The sequence below is a fragment of the Leptodactylus fuscus genome, chromosome 1 (genome assembly GCF_031893055.1).
Source record: "Leptodactylus fuscus isolate aLepFus1 chromosome 1, aLepFus1.hap2, whole genome shotgun sequence".
NCBI classification, from domain to species: Eukaryota; Metazoa; Chordata; class Amphibia; order Anura; family Leptodactylidae; genus Leptodactylus; species Leptodactylus fuscus.
This window is the reverse complement of record NC_134265.1, coordinates 30,585,805-30,606,555: the sequence shown is the minus strand read 5'-3', so window position 1 is coordinate 30,606,555 and position 20,751 is coordinate 30,585,805. Positions and strand designations below refer to the sequence as shown.

General features: G+C 42.0%; 1 protein-coding gene across 1 annotated transcript in view; it reads left to right on the top strand.

Moving 5' to 3' along the window:
* Positions 1–5,206, top strand: part of HCN1 (hyperpolarization activated cyclic nucleotide gated potassium channel 1) — a 275,879-nt gene extending 270,673 nt beyond the window's left edge. Inside the window, exon 8 of the mRNA XM_075269278.1 lies at positions 4,213–5,206. Within this exon, the coding sequence (XP_075125379.1) occupies positions 4,213–5,063 (851 nt within the window). The 3' untranslated portion in view covers positions 5,064–5,206. The remainder of the gene's footprint in view (positions 1–4,212) is intronic.
* The last annotated feature ends 15,545 nt before the right edge of the window (positions 5,207–20,751 follow it).

Here is a 20,751-nt window from a genome sequence, read left to right as displayed (position 1 = left end):
TTATATCTGATCTAGTGAAGTGGGGGGGTGATTTAAACTTTTACAATTATTATTATTATTATTATTATTATTATTATTATTATTATTATTATTATTTTAGAACCACTAGAGGTCTTGAACCATTGCAGCTCAGATCACTACTACAATACACTGCAATGCTAATGAATTGCAGTGTATTGTAAAATCCATTGTGTTCGATTACAGGCTGCAAAGCACAGCCTATCATAGAATTATACTGAAGACAAGCCTAAGAGCCTTCAATAGGCTCCTGGTTGTCAAGATAGTAGATCCCGATCCCAGGACCTTATTCCCGGTAATCTCACCAAACATGACGATGTCCATACATCGTTGGTAAATAGTGTTAATGCTGGTGGCGAGCAGCCGCCATATTTAAAAATATGACAGCAGACGTTGGGAAAGGGTTAATGAGTTTTTAACCACTTTTGTTCTCTATTGTTAGCCTACATGCCCATGATTTTTCACAACTGTTATGCACCTGAAGGGCAGCCGTTTTCATGGATCCCTCACACACTGCAGTATATGGAGGGACCGTGAAAACGGATAAATATAGAGCATGTCCTATATTTTGACTGACCGTGACTAGCCCTCATTCACTGACGTCGAAATTATTGCGGTCGTGGGACTGCTGTTAAAAGCATCAGATGGCCAATTTTCATTTGATGGTAGGCTACAGGTATTACCCTGCAAAAAGTCAAGTTAAACACTGCTACATCTGTATATAAAGCATTCATTTCTACATATTAGACTACAAAGAGAGGAAGGAATTAGAAAAGACACTCAAATAATTGCTGCTGGTAAACGCCTTGCTTTTTTTTAACACTGCTAGGTTGTAGATAAGAGTCTACGAGTGCACAGAATAAGGCGATCAATTAACTAGCCAGGAGGAAATTCCTGCTTAACCCCTCCCTTTTCCATAGAGCTCTATGAGGCTGAATATGAAGACTGATATAATATAAACAAGTAGCCAGACTGAAGATAAGGAGCAGGAGAATGGCTTAATAAGCGGAGAAGAAAACAGATCTCCTTAATAAGATATATTCCAAAGTTTATTTTTTGCACTTGCACTATTCATGGATGGAAAGTTGTTTATAACTGGAGGTACACTTTAAGAGAGCTCTAAGATAGCTCGGCACCCTAGACTCTTTCTTCCTTGACCAGATATCATTATGTGATAGGAGTGCCCTGTGTTCTTTTTTATGGCTACTGATTAATTCTAGTCAAGGGAATAATTATTTTTAATTAGCCAAATTGTAAGGAAAATCAGCGAAGATAATAATTGGAGCTGTCCTGCTTAATCAAATAGTTGGTGTTCATTAATTCACCATATTCATGTGAAGTGGTTATATAGTTTAATTCATTAAGGTATGATTTGGTTATACTGTAGTCTCTGCTGGGGCAGTCGGGGGTGCTTTTGCAGTATACGTAAAGGTGGTTGCACATCCATGCCGTAGCACATAAATGAATAATGCTTTTTATATGACCTAAGTTTAAAAAAAAATACATAAAATTACTGTATTGCAAAATTTCATTTATTTGCATTACATCCTGATAGATCCAGAAAAAGGGAGCAAACTTTTACTAAATCCACTGGGTGGGGACATGCAAGTAGTGATGATGTATAGTCAGGTCTAGAACTGAAGATTTCTTTCATTTTGGGTGGGGACTGTTTATTTTGGGTCGAGTTATTCATCAACCGGAAGTGTAATTTGTTATACCCTGCAGTCTCTTCAGACTCAAGAGTATAATAGATGAAGACCCAGGGAAGGTTTGGAAAGTGTAAGAAACCTTGCCTTTCCTGTTTTGGGCCTCCTCATAGCACGTGGCGATCCCTCTGGTTCCCCTTCTGACCTCTTCCCCCCTCCTGGGTGACATCATGTGCACTGGGATCACCAATGAGGTCTGTGATTGGGCTGTAGTGGTCACATGGGATTCACCAACGTCATGCACTATGCAAGAGAAGATGAACCACCAAAGCTTTGAGTTGGGTTCAATCTGAAACTTTTAGGGTAATTTGCATTCTGAGTGTGAACACTTCCTCGTTGCTAGCCGCGACAGGAGACTGGTGCAATGCACCGTCATCTAGTCATTAATTGGGAGGGAGCCTTGTTCCGCGGAAGCCGTGGCTGAGCCAACCGCAGAATCCACGACAAGATAGGGCAGCTTGCTTCTTTTTTCCTCTACTAGTTAGTGGAAAAAAGAAGCGAGCGACTCCCATTAAAGTCAATGGGAGCCGTTTTCGGAGCCAGATTTTGAGGCAGATTCAAAATCCGCTCCAAAAAACTCTGTGTGAACATATCCTTAGAAATTTCAGGTTGAATCTGGTTCAATTCCAATTGTCTGCTCATCTCTATATAGAATCTTTTATTCATAGAGGCTAAGAAATTAGGTTTTGGGTTGATTGGATTATTGATTGAACATAATTTTGTTGTATCTTATATCTTTTATACCATGATTCGCAGACTTTTAATGTAAAAAAGCTTTAATTTAAAAGCCATTCAAAATAGGAGGTAATGTAATGTAAGTTCCTCGTAAAGCAACAGCTATGGAACTCCTGATCTTTTCGAGCAGAAACCAAAGATACTGAGGGAATCCGGTGCATACATGGGCTGAGTTTGATCGGTGAAACTTGGTTATGTGAGTGTAGCTTTACTCATGAGCTAATTGTCCTGGATACTAACACAAAAAAACATCCTGTAGATTGGGGGTGCTCACACTTTGTCAGCATGTGAGCTACTTTATTACATGACCAAGTCGAAAGATCTACTACCCACTTTTTGTGGGTGGGGCCGGGGCAGGCCTGTGGGTGGGGCATGCCTGTGGGTGAGGCCGTGTGGAGCGTGAGAGCAGGAGCGTTCTGTGGTCGCCCAGGGATCCCCGCTGTCTGCTTGTTCACAGCGCAGGCTGACAGTTATCTCAGGCTGCGGCAGCCCTGCATGCCAATGTCCGTAGATGACTCTCAACCTGCGCTGTGAACAAGCAGCACCCCGGCCCCCTCCATCCCTAAAAGCGGCCTGCAAGTGTCTGGAGTTCTTGTTCACAGTGCAGGCTGAGAGTCGACTCTCAGCCTGCACTGTGAACAAGCAGACACCGGGGATCCCTGGCTGCATCCCGCGATCGACCCATACGTCCATTGCGATCGACCGGTAGATTGCGATCGACGTATTGGGCACCCCTGCTGTAGACCATGCGAGTAAAATCATATATGGTTAATCAAAATCTATATCCTGTAAGGGGCAAGGACTTAAGACTTTACTATAGAGCATGTCAAGGAATCACACCCTGAGACAGCATCTTCATTGACCACACCTGTGTGTCTGTTGTCTTTCTTTCTAACTGGTGACTCTCCCTAGGCCAGAGAAAGAGAAATTTACTATCCAAAATTTCAATCCCTAGGCAAAGAAGTGAAGTTCCCAAGCTTTTGGTCTTAAATTCTGTAGCAATAGGAAGAGCTTCTTCTAGAACCATTGTGTCCTCTTTTACCTTAAGCCTTGGCTTAGGATATCCAAGACGAGTGGTACAAGATGACCCATACAATAATTCGGAATTTTTTTTAATTTCAAAAACTTTGATCTTCTGATATCATCAAATCTAGAGCCAAGGTATGGGATCACACGTCTGCAAGTCTTGTTTGAGGACTTCAGAGGAAGTTTCGCAAGGTTAGAGTCGGCGTAATAGTAGGTGGATAGTACTTTATGATTTTTGATATACAGTATAGAGGCCTACCAGGGCATAAAGGAACAATTTTTCAGATTTTCAAGCCATGTCATTACCTTCTGATGTACAACGCAATACATTGCAATACATTGCAATTTAAGACTTAAAGAAGTTTTTGGTTTACTTAAGTTCAACTCATCTCGATGTTCAGGTGATAACAAGAGGGAAAAGTGAGCAGAGTCATGTACGCCATATTGTAGTTACTTGTATCTGAAGGCCAATTGTGTATCGGGAAGCAAGGTTATCTTTCTGTCTTTCTATCAGTCATTATCTTTTCAACCTATTGAAAGAAATCATGTAATGTTCTTAAGAACTTGAAATCAGTGCTAAAGACAACCTTGATGTTGATAGTCTTCCATTGACATGAGGGATTCTTAAAATGTACTTATCTTTTTGGTACCACAAATCACCTTCTCTGATGAAATGAATATTTTTTTGATTTTAACCATCAATTAAAACTGTCCTGTCTCCCAACAGGGAAGAAGAACTCTATTCTCCAGCAACGGTTTCAAAAGGACCTCAACACGGGAGTGTTCAACAACCAGGAGAGCGAGATTCTGAAGCAGATAGTGAAACAAGACAGGGAGATGATAGAAGGGACTCCCTCAGTTAGCTACCAACAAATGCCAGCTCTAAATTCTAGTACCAACACATCGCTGAGAATGAGGACCCAATCTCCACCTGTTTATACAGCAAACAGTCTTTCTCATGGAAACCTGCAGTCTCCAACACCAAGTCCACAGACACCACAGCAAGCTGCTATGTTCTCACCTTCTTTTACTTCAGCTGTGGGTAGTCCCTCAGTACAGAGTCCATTGGCAGGCCGAACATTTCAATACAGTTCCCCCACTGCATCACAACTTTCTCTAATGCAACAACAGCAGCAGCAACAACAACAACAACAGCAGCAACAACAGTCAGCGTCTGGATCGACGCCGATCAGCGAAGTTCATAAGAGCACCCAAGCTCTACCAAACTCTAACCTAACAAGAGATGTGAGGCCTCTCTCTGCTTCACAGCCTTCCTTACCCCATGAAGTTTCTACTCTTGTGGTAAAGCCACATCCAACTGTAGGGGAGTCATTGGCGTCCCTGCCTCAGCCTGTATCAAATGTGCAAGCTACAGGTGCTCAGTCTGGAAGCCGGAGCAATGTTCCTCCACGGGTTGCCCTGTTTCGCCAGATGTCCTCTGGAGCTCTACCTCCAGCGAGACCTGGAGCTCCAGCTCAACCATCAACATCAGCTCCAGCTTCCAGTAAGGATTCCACCACCACAGGACCAACCACAGAAACAGACACAGACAAACCACGTTATGCTTCAAATTTATGATGCCTCTTATGTGTACATATGAACAGCACTGTAATAAACTGAAATCATCCCAAAAAAAACTCTTTAAATCTATAGAAACCTAATATCTATATCGAGAAATATTTTAGATGGCTCAATCATACAAAAAGAATGTAAAAATAAAAAATATATATAAATATATATATATAAATATAAACTGTTTAGCACTAAAACTTCCATGCATATAAATTCATATACATATGTGTGTCTTCCTTTACTTTAAACATTAAAAACATTTTTTGTAACTTTTTTTTTTCCTTTGAGTACACATTTCCGAATCATCGCTGCTTCATTTTCTTTCATTACAAAGAGGGATTCCCATGTCCTTGTAACCAGCAATTGAAAAATCATCGTTTATGGAAAATTTATTTTCTCACCTTGTTACAAATTATGGAGTATTGCTCTTATTTATAGGCGGGGGTGATGGGCCCAAATGGTCCAAGATGAGGAGACCTGATATATTGATGATGTTTCCTAGATGTGGTCCCTGGAGCTTCGTTTTTACGAAGTTTAACCTTCATTTGCTTCCATGATCCATAGATCATATTATTTTGGATTTTTTCGTTCAGTCTCCATATCATTGTGATTTATGAATTTATATAATAGATCGAAGTTATAATTTTGCAGCCATTCGATATTTTTCTAATTTCACAAAGTTACTAATGGCATCTTTTCTTTACGAGCGGTTCCTTGTTGCAAAGACTAAATCTGCATGTCCTATGTATATACAATATTTCTACCACAAAAATGTAAACCGATTTTTGCAATTTTTTTTTTCTTTTTTAAATTAACCCAATTTTTTTTTTCCCATTCGATCATCGATGATACCAATGTCTGTTGCATGGCTTCTAGTAAAGCAAAATCTAATTGGATCAACTTTAGGGATAGCAGAAACAAATGTATAATCTCAAGGTCTTTGGGAATGTAATGAAACACTTTTTTTGCCTGAAACAAATTCTAGAACACTGGTTGTTTGTGGGCTTCTTGTGATCCATACATCAGTACATCCCTCCATCGTGTCTTCAAAAATTTAGACGTTCTGCTCGTGTCGGTTTCACCAATATGACTTCATTATGTTGTCCAGATGCGCACGGTTTGCTCTGTGGTTAATGTAAAGGATCATTATATCCTAAGGCATGTAGTCTAAAAGCTTAGCCAATAGTTTAATAAATTTATAAAATGTATTTTTTAATAACTAGGGGTGGGTCGGTAAGGAGAGAAAAGCAGCGGGATCAACTGTTTTGTGAACACCAAATTTAATGTTTAGACCTTAAATTAGTCTTGTGATTTAGGTGACTTCATCCATTAGGAATCATCGGTGCCTAAACCCATCAAGAAGCATATTCATTGAAAGCGGCCATCGTGACCACAGTTTGACGACTTTTGTATTAAATCATATATATATATATTAGGTGTACATATGTTCATTTCTCGATACAAGCCTGACGCGTGATTAGATCACAGCTACCTTAGAACCTTATTTTAGGGCTGTATATATTAAGCTTTATGTGTAAGGACGTTATAAAAGACAAAGCTTTATTGACGACCATGTGCAATGTTCTACGACAAGGTTCTGCTAATACACTTGTATGCCTTCTACTGAGATTACTGATACAAACCACGTCTTCTGAAAGTCTGTTGAGTTGCTACAAAATTTCCGTGATGAGAAGTTCAATACTGTTAGTTGTAAAACACTTAAAGGGGTTGTGTGAGATCATGTCTTCTTTCTTCATGGGCTTTGTCTAAGTATGGCAACTGGGCAGCCACGTTCAAGTGAATCCTTCAATACCAGACACTGTTTCGTACAACTCCTGTAAAGGAATTTTCTGGGACTTAGAAAGGGTTGGACAGGATTACATAGTTACAATATGTCAGCCTCTTTGTACTGGTTGACCCAAGTTGATCCAGATTAGAAAAACATGTCTGGTTTCTTCCAGGCTCCACACCTGTGCATAGGTATTACTCAGTATTGCATCTCAGTTCAATATTGTATCCCATCATACATCTGTCCACAGGTTGGGTATGGTACCCACCTGTCCATAGGTATTACTCAGTATTGCATCTCAGTTCAATATTGTATCCCATCATACATCTGTCCACAGGTTGGGTATGGTACCATAGTTCACTCCAAATAAAGGGGTTATCCAGGATTAGAAAACATAGCGTCTATCTTCTTCTCTCTATTGGTCGTATGTCAATACTACCATTCAGTCCAACTCAGGTGAATAGAACTGAGCTTTGACATGGCCATGTGACCAATAGTTGTGATGTCACTTCCTGAGAAGAAGGCAGCCATGTTTTTATTCCCAGATAACACCTTTCATTGCTGTGAGCTGTACTGCACCCAACCTGCGGACAGGTGTATGACAACACAAGGCAATTATTAATTCCTAACGGGAAATTTGCAATAATGTGCCATGGTACTCCTGTACAACCCCTTTAATATTAATGGCTATCCTCAATGTAGACCATTAATATGGGGTCTGACTTTCTTGGAGGTCATCTACCTGAATTTACTCCAACAAGCACCACATCCACCACACTGTTTACTCAGGCGTAGCACCACACAGTATACGGTATATAGTTGTGACTGGGCCTAGTACTAAAGTTCAGTGCAAACCAGTCCCATTTAAGTTCAAGTGAAAGGGACTGAACTGATCGGATTGGGCCAAAACCATATGTATTGTGCTATGCCTGGAAATGAGGCACATTCAGGTGGTGACAGAGGTGCTGGGAGTCGAACCCCCAAAATCAATACAAATAAAGTCCCAGAAAACTTCTGTAAGGTATGATGATAAAAAGTCGAAGAATTGTCCGCAGCAGCCACTCAGATCATCAGGGGTGTAGCGGACACCCGAATGCAGCGCTCTGAGCGGCTACTACTGACAACACCTACACTTTGGGTCTGTTCTAGTTTTATACAGTTATTTTATACCCTTATTTTTTTTTAATTTGCATTGAAATTTCGGATATTAAAAAAATGCTGTGCACTGTCCCACTTCTAGGTCAAATGTGATGCAAACTCTTATGGGATAGGACATTTGTGAATATAGGCAATATATACACTTGCGGGATATTGTATATCAAGATTTTAGTGCCATATAGATTGACATCAGTAAACAGATTCTAGAACGTAAATTATGAAAATCATAAGCAAGAAACGAATAATGAATATTTTTTTTTAGCTCCGCCTTGGTTGTTCTCGATATTTTCTTTCCATGATGATTACTCAGATATAACAAAGTTACATCTATCATTGAATGTTGTTTTATGTGCAGATTATCTCTTACGCTATAATCTTTCAGTGAAACATGTCCTTCCTTACGTTTCCTTTTAATGAGATGACCTTTGAAAAAAAAGCATGATTTTGCGATGCTCCGTCACAAGCTATCTATCCTACCTAGATAGACACCTAGTGGTTGTGTCATGACTTGCAAGGTATTACTAATATGTTATGATAGTGTAATGAATTTGTTAAGAGTCCTTAACCGAATCCCAACCAAATTCGAGATCAGGTAAGGTTGGGCAATGGGTATCTGTACAAACTCATCTCTTCTATGGATTACCTCCTGATCATGATAACCAGCCCTATTCTATATGCGTGTTTGATGAGAATGAAGCCATAGTGAGCAAGTCATACTGAGAATTACACAAGCAGTAGATCAGATTGAGTGGATCCCTTGGCGCCTATTGCTACAGATTTGTCTCACTGTACCCTACACTTCAGCATTGTACTGGAAGGTGCAATTATATCCAAGGAACGGCTACAAAAAATATGCCAAATTAGGAAGGGGGGGCCGAATGCACTTCCTGGTTACGAAGGATCACATGATCTCAATCAGCCAATCAGCAACTCCGGAAAGGATCATGTAGTACATTCTGTGACTCCAGTTATGCTAGGTTCACACTAGCGTTGCTTCTCTTCCGATGGACCAGAACAACAGAGAGGCCAACCACTAAAATAGCGGTAACACACAAAGTCCAACATAACTCATTGACTATAATGGGGTCCATCGGACGTCCATTGTTTTAAAACAAACCGGCAGACTAGTTCTCCGTGCTGCACTTTTCCCTCCACCAATTTTCAGGTGGACACTGCTACGGAGTCTCTAATTGTACGTCACATGATGTTTTTCAGACGTGCTTATTGGCTGAGAGGAATCACGTGGTGCACCATGTGAACCAGGAAGTGGTGTTCTGTTTAGTGGCTGCCATTATGCTTGCTGGTATAAATCTATTGGTTATTACTCCAATGACCTAATTTATAGGACTGTCATAGTGATCGTTTCATCTTAGTCAATAGAGAAAGGTCATCCATTCAAGAGTCCTTATTTGATACCCACAGTGCAGTAGACAATGGGCCTGTCTATGGCGGATACATGTCCATTCATTACTTGTACTGGATAATTACAATTGTGTAGTAGTGCATTTCACCTGTGGTGGCGCTATAGGAGACGGTCATCCCTTAAAGCTGATTACATGATTAGCATAATGTCAGGAATGGGTTTCGCCCAAAGCAGACAACAACCCCTCATATTGTGATCCTATGCCCCGCAGGGCAGTAACTTAAGTGTGTTCCATCAGCAATATACTTGGAAAAATTCTAATATAGGTTGCACTGAAAAATAATCAGAGGGATTAATAAGGACGATTGATGTTCCCTTTACCCCCCAAAATTAGCCTATTTTATGATGTCAAACTGGCAGTACCAGTTCGCAGCTGGTGTAATAATCAGATACCATGGATGCCAATTTTCTGGCATAAATGTTGTTGAATCTAGGTGGTTGATAGTCCCGCCCATAGCATACCCTCACCCCACCCATAGCACACCCTCACCCCGCCCACAGCAAATCTCACCCCGCCCCACTTTTTGGACAAAATGGTGTAAAGACAACACCAAACATAAATTGTAGCCAGTGCTGTTTAAAAACTCGAGGTTCTCAACTTTTTTACACCCCAAAAGAAGCCTGGGGGCCTAAGGAATCTGCCCCATTGTGTAATAGTGAAGTGAGCCAACTACGCATATGAGCAGGTACAAATTGAACACCGTATATCACTTTCCATCTGCCACTACTTTCAAACTTCAAGACGTTCTGCTGTCCATGTAAACATCTGAGACCAATGTCCACTCCATACTAAAGTAATATACACGTGGCTACCCTTACCTTTCCTCAAATTTGGTTAAGGACTTTTTGTGAAACCAATTCAGTATTGTCGACATTGAGAGCCGTCAATCCAAATCACAATCACTCTATGGATAGATACGTGGGATAGACATCTCGTGACAGAATATCATAAAATGATATGGTTTTGAAAAGCTGATCATCTCATGACACATATTTGGACATGTACATTTAGAAGAGTAGTAAAGGAGCACAAACGCAGATACAAGAGTTTAAGAGTTTATGATACACAGCTAGATACCATGGACCGATTGGTCATGTGACTTTAGCCATATTACATTGTAAGCATGAAAAAATTAGTACTAGTTTATATTGAATTTCGAGGCTGCCACCAGATAAGAAATTGCTCTTGGACGTGTAGTACTGTACGGTTGATTCATGGTAGTAGTGGATGGATGATACATGGTACAGGTTTTATGCTGCCTTTTTACTTGTTTAGACACATAAGGCCACATAAGGATATGCCCTTCCTGACCATCCCTCATACAACATGTTACATATTTGAAGGAGAAGAGCTGACTAATGTAGGATATTGCGGGAGCATATTCAGAAAAACATATAATACAGTATATTGATTGTAAGGGAGTCTGTCATAACAACCCAAACTATCAACCCAGCCCCACAGATAGATAGGTTAGGTCCATCCAAATCAAACAATATTTTCCCCATGTGAATTGCTGTCTCCGAATTATCTCTGTTTTTGTAAACATGCAAATGAATTATTTGGAGCAATGGTGGCGTTGTCATTGCTCCAAAGAGGTAAGTGAAAACACCAGCGAGCTCATTTACATATTGACAAAAATAATAGTATCTCAGCAATATAGAGGAAGTCTGTGAGTCCTGCTGCCCTCACCCACACATAGAGAAAGCCAATTCACAAGGGAAAAACACTGGATCAGGTGACCCAAACCTATCTATCTGCAGGGCTGGGATGATATGCTAAGTTCCACTAGGTTGATATGCTGGGTTCCACTGGGTTGATATGCTGGGTTTTGCTGGGTTGATATGCTGGGTTCTGCAGGGTTGATCTACTGAGTTCTGCTGGGTTCCCCTGGGTTTATATGTTGCGTTTCACTTGGTTGATATGCTGAGTACTGCTGGGTTGATATGCTGGGTTCTGCTGGGTTGATATGCTGGGTTTCCCTGGGTTGATATGCTTGGTTCCACTGGGTTGATATACTTGGTTCTGCTGGGTTGATATACTTGGTTCCTCTGGGTTGATATGCTGGGTTCCGCTGGGTTGATATACTTGGTTCCGCTGGGTTGATATACTTGGTTCCGCTGGGTTGATATACTTGGTTCCGCTGGGTTGATATACTTGGTTCTGCTGGGTTGATATACTTGGTTCCGCTGGGTTGATATACTTGGTTCTGCTGGGTTGATATGCTGGGTTCCGCTGGGTTGATATACTTGGTTCCGCTGGGTTGATATACTTGGTTCCGCTGGGTTGATATACTTGGTTCTGCTGGGTTGATATACTTGGTTCTGCTGGGTTGATATACTTGGTTCCGCTGGGTTGATATACTTGGTTCTGCTGGGTTGATATGCTGGGTTCCGCTGGGTTGACATACTTGGTTCCGCTGAGTTGATATACTTGGTTCCGCTGGGTTGATATACTTGGTTCCGCTGGGTTGATATACTTGGTTCCGCTGGGTTGATATACTTGGTTCAGCTGGGTTGATATACTAGGTTCCTCTGGGTTGATATACTTGGTTCTGCTGGGTTGATATACTTGGTTCCGCTGGGTTGATATACTTGGTTCTGCTGGGTTGATATGCTGGGTTCCGCTGGGTTGATATGCTGGGTTCCGCTGGGTTGATATGCTGGGTTCCGCTGGGTTGATATACTTGGTTCCGCTGGGTTGATATACTTGGTTCCGCTGGGTTGATATACTTGGTTCCGCTGGGTTGATATACTTGGTTCTGCTGGGTTGATATACTTGGTTCCGCTGGGTTGATATACTTGGTTCTGCTGGGTTGATATGCTGGGTTCCGCTGGGTTGATATACTTGGTTCCGCTGGGTTGATATACTTGGTTCCGCTGGGTTGATATACTTGGTTCTGCTGGGTTGATATACTTGGTTCTGCTGGGTTGATATACTTGGTTCCGCTGGGTTGATATACTTGGTTCTGCTGGGTTGATATGCTGGGTTCCGCTGGGTTGACATACTTGGTTCCGCTGAGTTGATATACTTGGTTCCGCTGGGTTGATATACTTGGTTCCGCTGGGTTGATATACTTGGTTCCGCTGGGTTGATATACTTGGTTCAGCTGGGTTGATATACTAGGTTCCTCTGGGTTGATATACTTGGTTCTGCTGGGTTGATATACTTGGTTCCGCTGGGTTGATATACTTGGTTCTGCTGGGTTGATATGCTGGGTTCCGCTGGGTTGATATGCTGGGTTCCGCTGGGTTGATATGCTGGGTTCCGCTGGGTTGATATACTTGGTTCCGCTGGGTTGATATACTTGGTTCTGCTGGGTTGATATACTTGGTTCCGCTGGGTTGATATACTTGGTTCAGCTGGGTTGATATACTAGGTTCCTCTGGGTTGATATACTTGGTTCTGCTGGGTTGATATGCTGGGTTCCGCTGTGTTGATATGCTGGGCTCCGCTGGGTTGATATGCTGGGTTCTGCTGGGTTGATCTACTGAGTTCTGCTGGGTTCCCCTGGGTTTATATGTTGCGTTTCACTTGGTTGATATGCTGGGTACTGCTGGGTTGATATGCTGGGTACTGCTGGGTTGATATGCTGGGTTCCGCTGGGTTGATATGCTGGGTTCCGCTGGGTTGATATGCTGGGTTCTGCTGGGTTGATATACTTGGTTCTGCTGGGTTGATATGCTGAGTTCTGCTGGGTTGATATGCTGGGTTCTGCTGGGTTGATATGCTGGGTTCCCCTGGGTTGATATGCTGAGTTCTGCTGGGTTGATATACTTGGTTCTGCTGGGTTGATATGCTGGGTTCCCCTGGGTTGATATGCTGAGTTCTGCTGGGTTGATATACTTGGTTCTGCTGGGTTGATATGCTGGGTTCCCCTGGGTTGATATGCTGAGTTCTGCTGGGTTGATATACTTGGTTCTGCTGGGTTGATATACTTGGTTCTGCTGGGTTGATATACTTGGTTCTGCTGGGTTGATATGCTGGGTTCCGCTGGGTTGATATGATGGGTTCCGCTGGGTTGATATGCTGGGTTCCGCTGGGTTGATATACTTGGTTCCGCTGGGTTGATATACTTGGTTCTGCTGGGTTGATATACTTGGTTCCGCTGGGTTGATATACTTGGTTCTGCTGGGTTGATATACTTGGTTCCGCTGGGTTGATATACTTGGTTCAGCTGGGTTGATATACTAGGTTCCTCTGGGTTGATATACTTGGTTCTGCTGGGTTGATATGCTGGGTTCCGCTGTGTTGATATGCTGGGCTCCGCTGGGTTGATATGCTGGGTTCTGCTGGGTTGATCTACTGAGTTCTGCTGGGTTCCCCTGGGTTTATATGCTGCGTTTCACTTGGTTGATATGCTGGGTACTGCTGGGTTGATATGCTGGGTACTGCTGGGTTGATATGCTGGGTACTGCTGGGTTGATATGCTGGGTTCTGCTGGGTTGATATGCTGGGTTCCCCTGGGTTGATATGCTGAGTTCTGCTGGGTTGATATACTTGGTTCTGCTGGGTTGATATGCTGAGTTCTGCTGGGTTGATATGCTGGGTACTGCTGGGTTGATATGCTGGGTTCCGCTGGGTTGATATGCTGGGTACTGCTGGGTTGATATGCTGGGTTCCGCTGGGTTGATATACTTGGTTCTGCTGGGTTGATATACTTGGTTCCGCTGGGTTGATATACTTGGTTCAGCTGGGTTGATATACTAGGTTCCTCTGGGTTGATATACTTGGTTCTGCTGGGTTGATATGCTGGGTTCCGCTGTGTTGATATGCTGGGCTCCACTGGGTTGATATGCTGGGTTCTGCTGGGTTGATCTACTGAGTTCTGCTGGGTTCCCCTGGGTTTATATGTTGCGTTTCACTTGGTTGATATGCTGGGTACTGCTGGGTTGATATGCTGGGTACTGCTGGGTTGATATGCTGGGTACTGCTGGGTTGATATGCTGGGTTCCGCTGGGTTGATATGCTGGGTTCTGCTGGGTTGATATGCTGGGTTCCCCTGGGTTGATATGCTGAGTTCTGCTGGGTTGATATACTTGGTTCTGCTGGGTTGATATACTTGGTTCTGCTGGGTTGATATGCTGAGTTCTGCTGGGTTGATATACTTGGTTCTGCTGGGTTGATATGCTGAGTTCTGCTGGGTTGATCTACTGAGTTCTGCTGGGTTCCCCTGGGTTTATATGTTGCGTTTCACTTGGTTGATATGCTGGGTACTGCTGGGTTGATATGCTGGGTACTGCTGGGTTGATATGCTGGGTTCCGCTGGGTTGATATGCTGGGTTCTGCTGGGTTGATATGCTGGGTTCCCCTGGGTTGATATGCTGACTTCTGCTGGGTTGATATACTTGGTTCTGCTGGGTTGATATGCTGAGTTCTGCTGGGTTGATATACTTGTTCTGCTGGGTTGATATGCTGAGTTCTGCTTGGTTAATATGCTGGGATTGACAACTTTCACTGTTTGTGTGTATTCTGATTTCTGCCCACTGGACTCTTAAGCCCTTGGAAAACTAGAATTTCTAAAATATTCTGAATCGTTTCCTACAAAATGCTATATGGATCTGCTCTGCTCCTCTTGCTCTATAACTTGTCGCCCAATATACTGTATAATACGTTCATTGTAACAGAACTTTTTATGGTTGTATTTATGGATTTTACCGTTAATGTATAATCCTAACAACTGAAGAAATATCCATGTGGATGCAGTGAAAGAAAGAATGAGTCACCGCAGACTGGCAAACATACTGTACCCATCTTATTTTCAGTGTGAATAGGAATTGCCTAACAATGATTTTTCTCATTATTTTTTTCCTACCACCTACTATACACGTCCATTTCTAAGATTACTGACTCAGCACATCTGGTGCAAAAATGAGAGATTTAATAGACCTATAATCATCGTGTCCTATTTCTGTCAACATTTCGGAATTCTAAGTATGCTTTATGTGAAAACAATGGGTTATCTCAGCCTAGCGGAATGCAAACAAAAGGGACGATATTTAGCCATTGTACAAAAATGTCAAGGATTTGAGGGTGGGATTTGGTGATGCAAAAGATACCTACAGATGTGTTTTGTTTGTAATCCTATGGAATTTAATATCTGGGGTTTCTGTTCTAAACCGTCTTACATATAAATACAATATATAAGACAGATGATGAATTTAACAATCCTCTTTTAGGCTGTGCCTTATAGATTCAAGCCTTGTTCTGTTGTATAGATATAATTTAATCTTTATTACATACAGTACTTATGCAGGTTCAGTAGTTACGTATTCCTTCTGTTGGTTGTACTGTGTAGAGTCCATAGGGTCGGATTATTTAGTGGCTATTTTGCTTCCCTTTTAAGGCCTGGTTCCCATGGCGGAATTTTTGTGGCAGAATCCATCGCCAAAATTCTGGATCCAACTTGTTGTAATTCACTAGCCCAAAACTCAGCTAATGGAAAACAGAAACCGGGGACAAAATCCACCATGGGAACTTACCTTATATCACTATAGACTGCAATGTGAGCAAGAATAGCTGCATGTACCGATATGACCATAAGAGAGTGATATCTGCTGTTAGAGATGAGCGAACACTAAAATGTTCGAGGTTCGAAATCCGATTCGAACAACCGCACACTGTTCGACTGTTGGAACAGGTTTCGAACCCCATTATAGTCTATGGGAGGAAATGCTCGTTTCAGGGGTAGGCAACATTCGATCAAATTCTACTTACCAAGTCCATGAGTTAGGGTCCGGCTGGATTCTTCTCCCTGCGCAGCGTCCCCGCGTCCTCTTCTGGCCTTGAATTCACTCTGCTAGGCAGAGCCGACTGTGCATGCCCGCGCTACAAGAAAATGGCCGCTTACAGTGTAAGCGGCCATTTTCTTGTAGTGCGGACATGCGCAGTCGGCTCTGCCCAGGCCCGATGCCTAAGCAGAGTGAATGTAGAGCCGGAAGACGCCGCGGAGACACTGCGTGGAGAAGACTTCTAAAGGTAGGAGAAGAACCAGCGTTGATTGGCAATGTATAGCATTCAGCCAATCAACACTGGTTCTGCATCGAATCTTAACTTCGAACAGCGAGTGGTACTCGATCGAGTATGAGTATTTTGAATACCGTAGTATTCGATTGCATACCTACCCAAATACTACTCGCTCATCTCTATCTGCTCTATATTGGACTTGCTGCCCCTCAAGGTAAAATGAAGCATTAGAAGATTATACCAGAAATCATAGCTAGACGATTGAACCAAATTAGACAAGGAGAAAACAGTGTTCACATCTGTGTTCGGGCTTCCGTTTGGGGAGTCTGCTTGGGGACCCCAAGAATGGAAAAAAGCATTTACCTGTGAAACCCGCAGACCCCATAGACTATAATGCGGTCCATGTGGTTTCCACTTGGTTTCCCCCAAAACATGCATAGAGAAAAGTCCTTCAAACAGATTGGGTTTCCAATTTTGGGTCCCCAAGTGGAAACCCCAAACGCAGCATTGCAGTTACTGTAAAACACCACGGCCAAATCACAGTTTTTATGTTACATTGGACCCCGGCCTTAAAGTAACCGTACACATTAGATGAACGTCAGATATCAGTGTCAGTATTGTCCCCATTTTCCCCAATGGCAAATGTCAAAGAAAAGATTGGATAATTGGATTTCAATATGTTTGATCCAAAGGTGTCCAGTAGTGACGAATTCACTTGTCCCTATTGAGAACACATGCATGCGCCAATTGCTACAAGGCTACATTCACATCTGCATCACAGTCTCCATTAGGAGACTCCATCACAGTGTCCACCCGAAATCTCTGGGCTAAAAAGTCTTGCATACACAAGTTTTTCAATTAAGAACACCTGATGAACCCCATTATAGTCAATGGACTCTGCCGTGTTCCATACGTGCCTGTTATTTCAGTGATCCCCCTTTCCAATGTTCTGGTCCTCTGATGGACCAGAACAATGGACAGCCTGTCATTAGTGTGAACCAGAGAACCATCCAGTTTGATTTGGCGCAAGCATTTGAATGGGCGCCATGTTATACTACATTTCCTTTACAGCAGCCACTCTATGGGAATGTTTGGCTGCCTGTAGCTTCACCTATCAATGGTTGGTTCCTCAGTATTGAGAAGGATGGCCATTTTTCTATTATTTTTTTTTTTCTTTTTGCTATACTTTGGCTTGTTAACATGTAATCCACATAGCAACTTGTGAAAAAAGGATGGAAACAAAAAAAAGAGAAGTTTTGTGTGATTTTTTTCCCTTCCCTTCTGGTCTTTATATGTTTTATTGAGGGACTCATTGCTGTAGTGTTTTTGGTAGGTTTTCTTCAAATCAGTGATAAAAATGTCTGTGCTTTATTTTTGCCTTTGAAGACACAAACCAGAAGACTCAATGGCCCGCTTGTCTACATCTTCCTTTTTTAGAACTATCCACATTGGCCAACAGGCCACTACCACATGAAAAACAACATAATTTTTTTTAAAAAATATAAATTTATTGAAAAAATACATAAATAAATAATATATATTTAGGAGTAATTAGTGCAACCAGCAATAGATGCAATGATAATACATACTGTTAGGTTTCCATGAGATAATATACTTTATAAATAGTCAATGCAATGTTCCATAACATAGCGTTTAAAAAAGGTAAGTATTATTGGCTATGTATAAATATATATGAGCTTAAATCACTAGCATTACTGACTAAGAAGCCAATAAATAAATACTTAGTATTGAAAACAGAACTTTGCAGACATAAGAAAGAGTATGTGTACTACTAGGACATTACTTGCGTGGTGAAACGCGCGTCGGGGCGCGTATTGATGCGTGATATACATACAGGTAATGTCCTAGTAGTACACATACTCTTTCTTATGTCTGCAAAGTTCTGTTTTCAATACTAAGTATTTATTTATTGGCTTCTTAGTCAGTAATGCTAGTGATTTAAGCTCATATATATTTATACATAGCCAATAATACTTACCTTTTTTAAACGCTATGTTATGGAACATTGCATTGACTATTTATAAAGTATATTATCTCATGGAAACCTAACAGTATGTATTATCATTGCATCTATTGCTGGTTGCACTAATTACTCCTAAATATATATTATTTATTTATGTATTTTTTCAATAAATTTATATTTTTTTAAAAAAATTATGTTGTTTTTCATGTGGTAGTGGCCTGTTGGCCAATGTGGATAGTTCTGTTAAATACTACCCAGAATTGCCCTATATTTTTTGTCTGACACATCTTCCTTTTTTGTGTAATTTTAGTTTCTGTTACCAAAATGGATCTTTCAGGTCTTATCAGTATTGGAGAGAGAGGAAGACGCTGAGCTTGGGGATATAGCATTCTTTTGATTTGATTCTAGATTTTCCTGTAGACAGCTGTATAAATGTTGCTAAGACTCCAAGAAAAAGTTGTAAGTCCTACTACTCCCACCCACAGATAGAAAGCCTGTGAGTCCTCCTTCTTATGCCCATATATACAGAAAGCCTGTGAGTCCTCCTTCTTATGCCCATATATACAGAAAGCCTGTGAGTTCTGCTTCTCCTGCCCATACATACAGTAAGCCTGTGAGTCCTGCTCCTTATGCCCATACATACAGTAAGCCTGTGAGTCCTGCTCCTTATGCCCATATATACAGTAAGCCTGTGAGTCCTGCTTCTCCTGCCCATATATACAGAAAGCCTGTGAGTCCTGCTTCTCCTGCCCATACATACAGTAAGCCTGTGAGTTCTGCTTCTCCTGCCCATACATACAGTAAGCCTGTGAGTCCTGCTCCTTATGCCCATATATACAGTAAGCCTGTGAGTCCTGCTTCTCCTGCTCATATATACAGAAAGCCTGTGAGTCCTGCTTCTCCTGCCCATATATACAGAAAGCCTGTGAGTCCGGCTTCTCCTGCCCAAATATACAGTAAGCCTGTGAGTTCTGCTTCTCCTGCCCATACATACAGTAAGCCTGTGAGTCCTGCTTCTTATGCCCATATATACAGTAAGCCTGTGAGTCCTGCTTCTCCTGCTCATATATACAGAAAGCCTGTGAGTCCTGCTTCTCCTGCCCATATATACAATAAGCCTGTGAGTCCTGCTTCTTATGCCCATATATACAGTAAGCCTGTGAGTCCGGCTTCTCCTGCCCATACATACAGTAAGCCTGTGAGTTCTGCTTCTCCTGCCCATACATACAGTAAGCCTGTGAGTCCAGCTTCTCCTGCCCATATATACAGTAAGCCTGTGAGTCCGGCTTCTCCTGCCCATACATACAGTAAGCCTGTGAGTTCTGCTTCTCCTGCCCATACATACAGTAAGCCTGTGAGTTCTGCTTCTCCTGCCCATACATACAGTAAGCCTGTGAGTCCTGCTTCTTATGCCCATACATACAGTAAGCCTGTGAGTCCTGCTCCTTATGCCCATATATACAGTAAGCCTGTGAGTCCTGCTTCTCCTGCTCATATATACAGAAAGCCTGTGAGTCCTGCTTCTCCTGCCCATATATACAGAAAGCCTGTGAGTCCTGCTCCTTATGCCCATATATACAGTAAGCCTGTGAGTCCTGCTTTTCCTGCTCATATATACAGAAAGCCTATGAGTCCTGCTTCTCCTGCTCATATATACAGAAAGCCTGTGAGTCCTGCTTCTCCTGCCCATATATACAGAAAGCCTGTGAGTCCTGCTTCTCCTGCCCATATATACAGAAAGCCTGTGAGTCCTGCTTCTTAAGCCCATATATACAGAAAGCCTGTGAGTCCTGCTTCTTAAGCCCATATATACAGAAAGCCTGTGAGTCCTGCTTCTCCTGCTCATATATACAGAAAGCCTGTGAGTCCTGCTTCTTATGCCCATATATACAGTAAGCCTGTGAGTCCTGGTTCTCCTGCCCATATATACAGAAAGCCTGTGAGTCCTGCTTCTCCTGCCCATGTATACAGAAAGCCTGTGAGTCCTGCTTCTTAAGCCCATATATACAGAAAGCCTGTGAGTCCTGCTTTTTATGCCCATATATACAGAAAGCCTCAGTCACACATAGAGAATGCATATAAGGGGCCACACAGTGGCTCAGTGGTTAGCACTGCAGCCTTGCAGCGCTGGAGTCCTGGTGTTCAAATCCCACCAAGGGCATAAAACCATCTGCAAGGAGTTTGTATGTTCTCCCCGTGTTTGCATGGATTTCCATCCCATATTCCAAAGACATACTGATAGGGAAAAATGTACGTTGTGAGCTCTATGTGGGGATCACAATCTACATTTAAAAAAAAAGAAAAAAAAAAAAAAAAAAAGAGAATGCATATAAGTGCTCCTTTCCCCACTCCCATTGAGTGACAGCATTTCTTGTA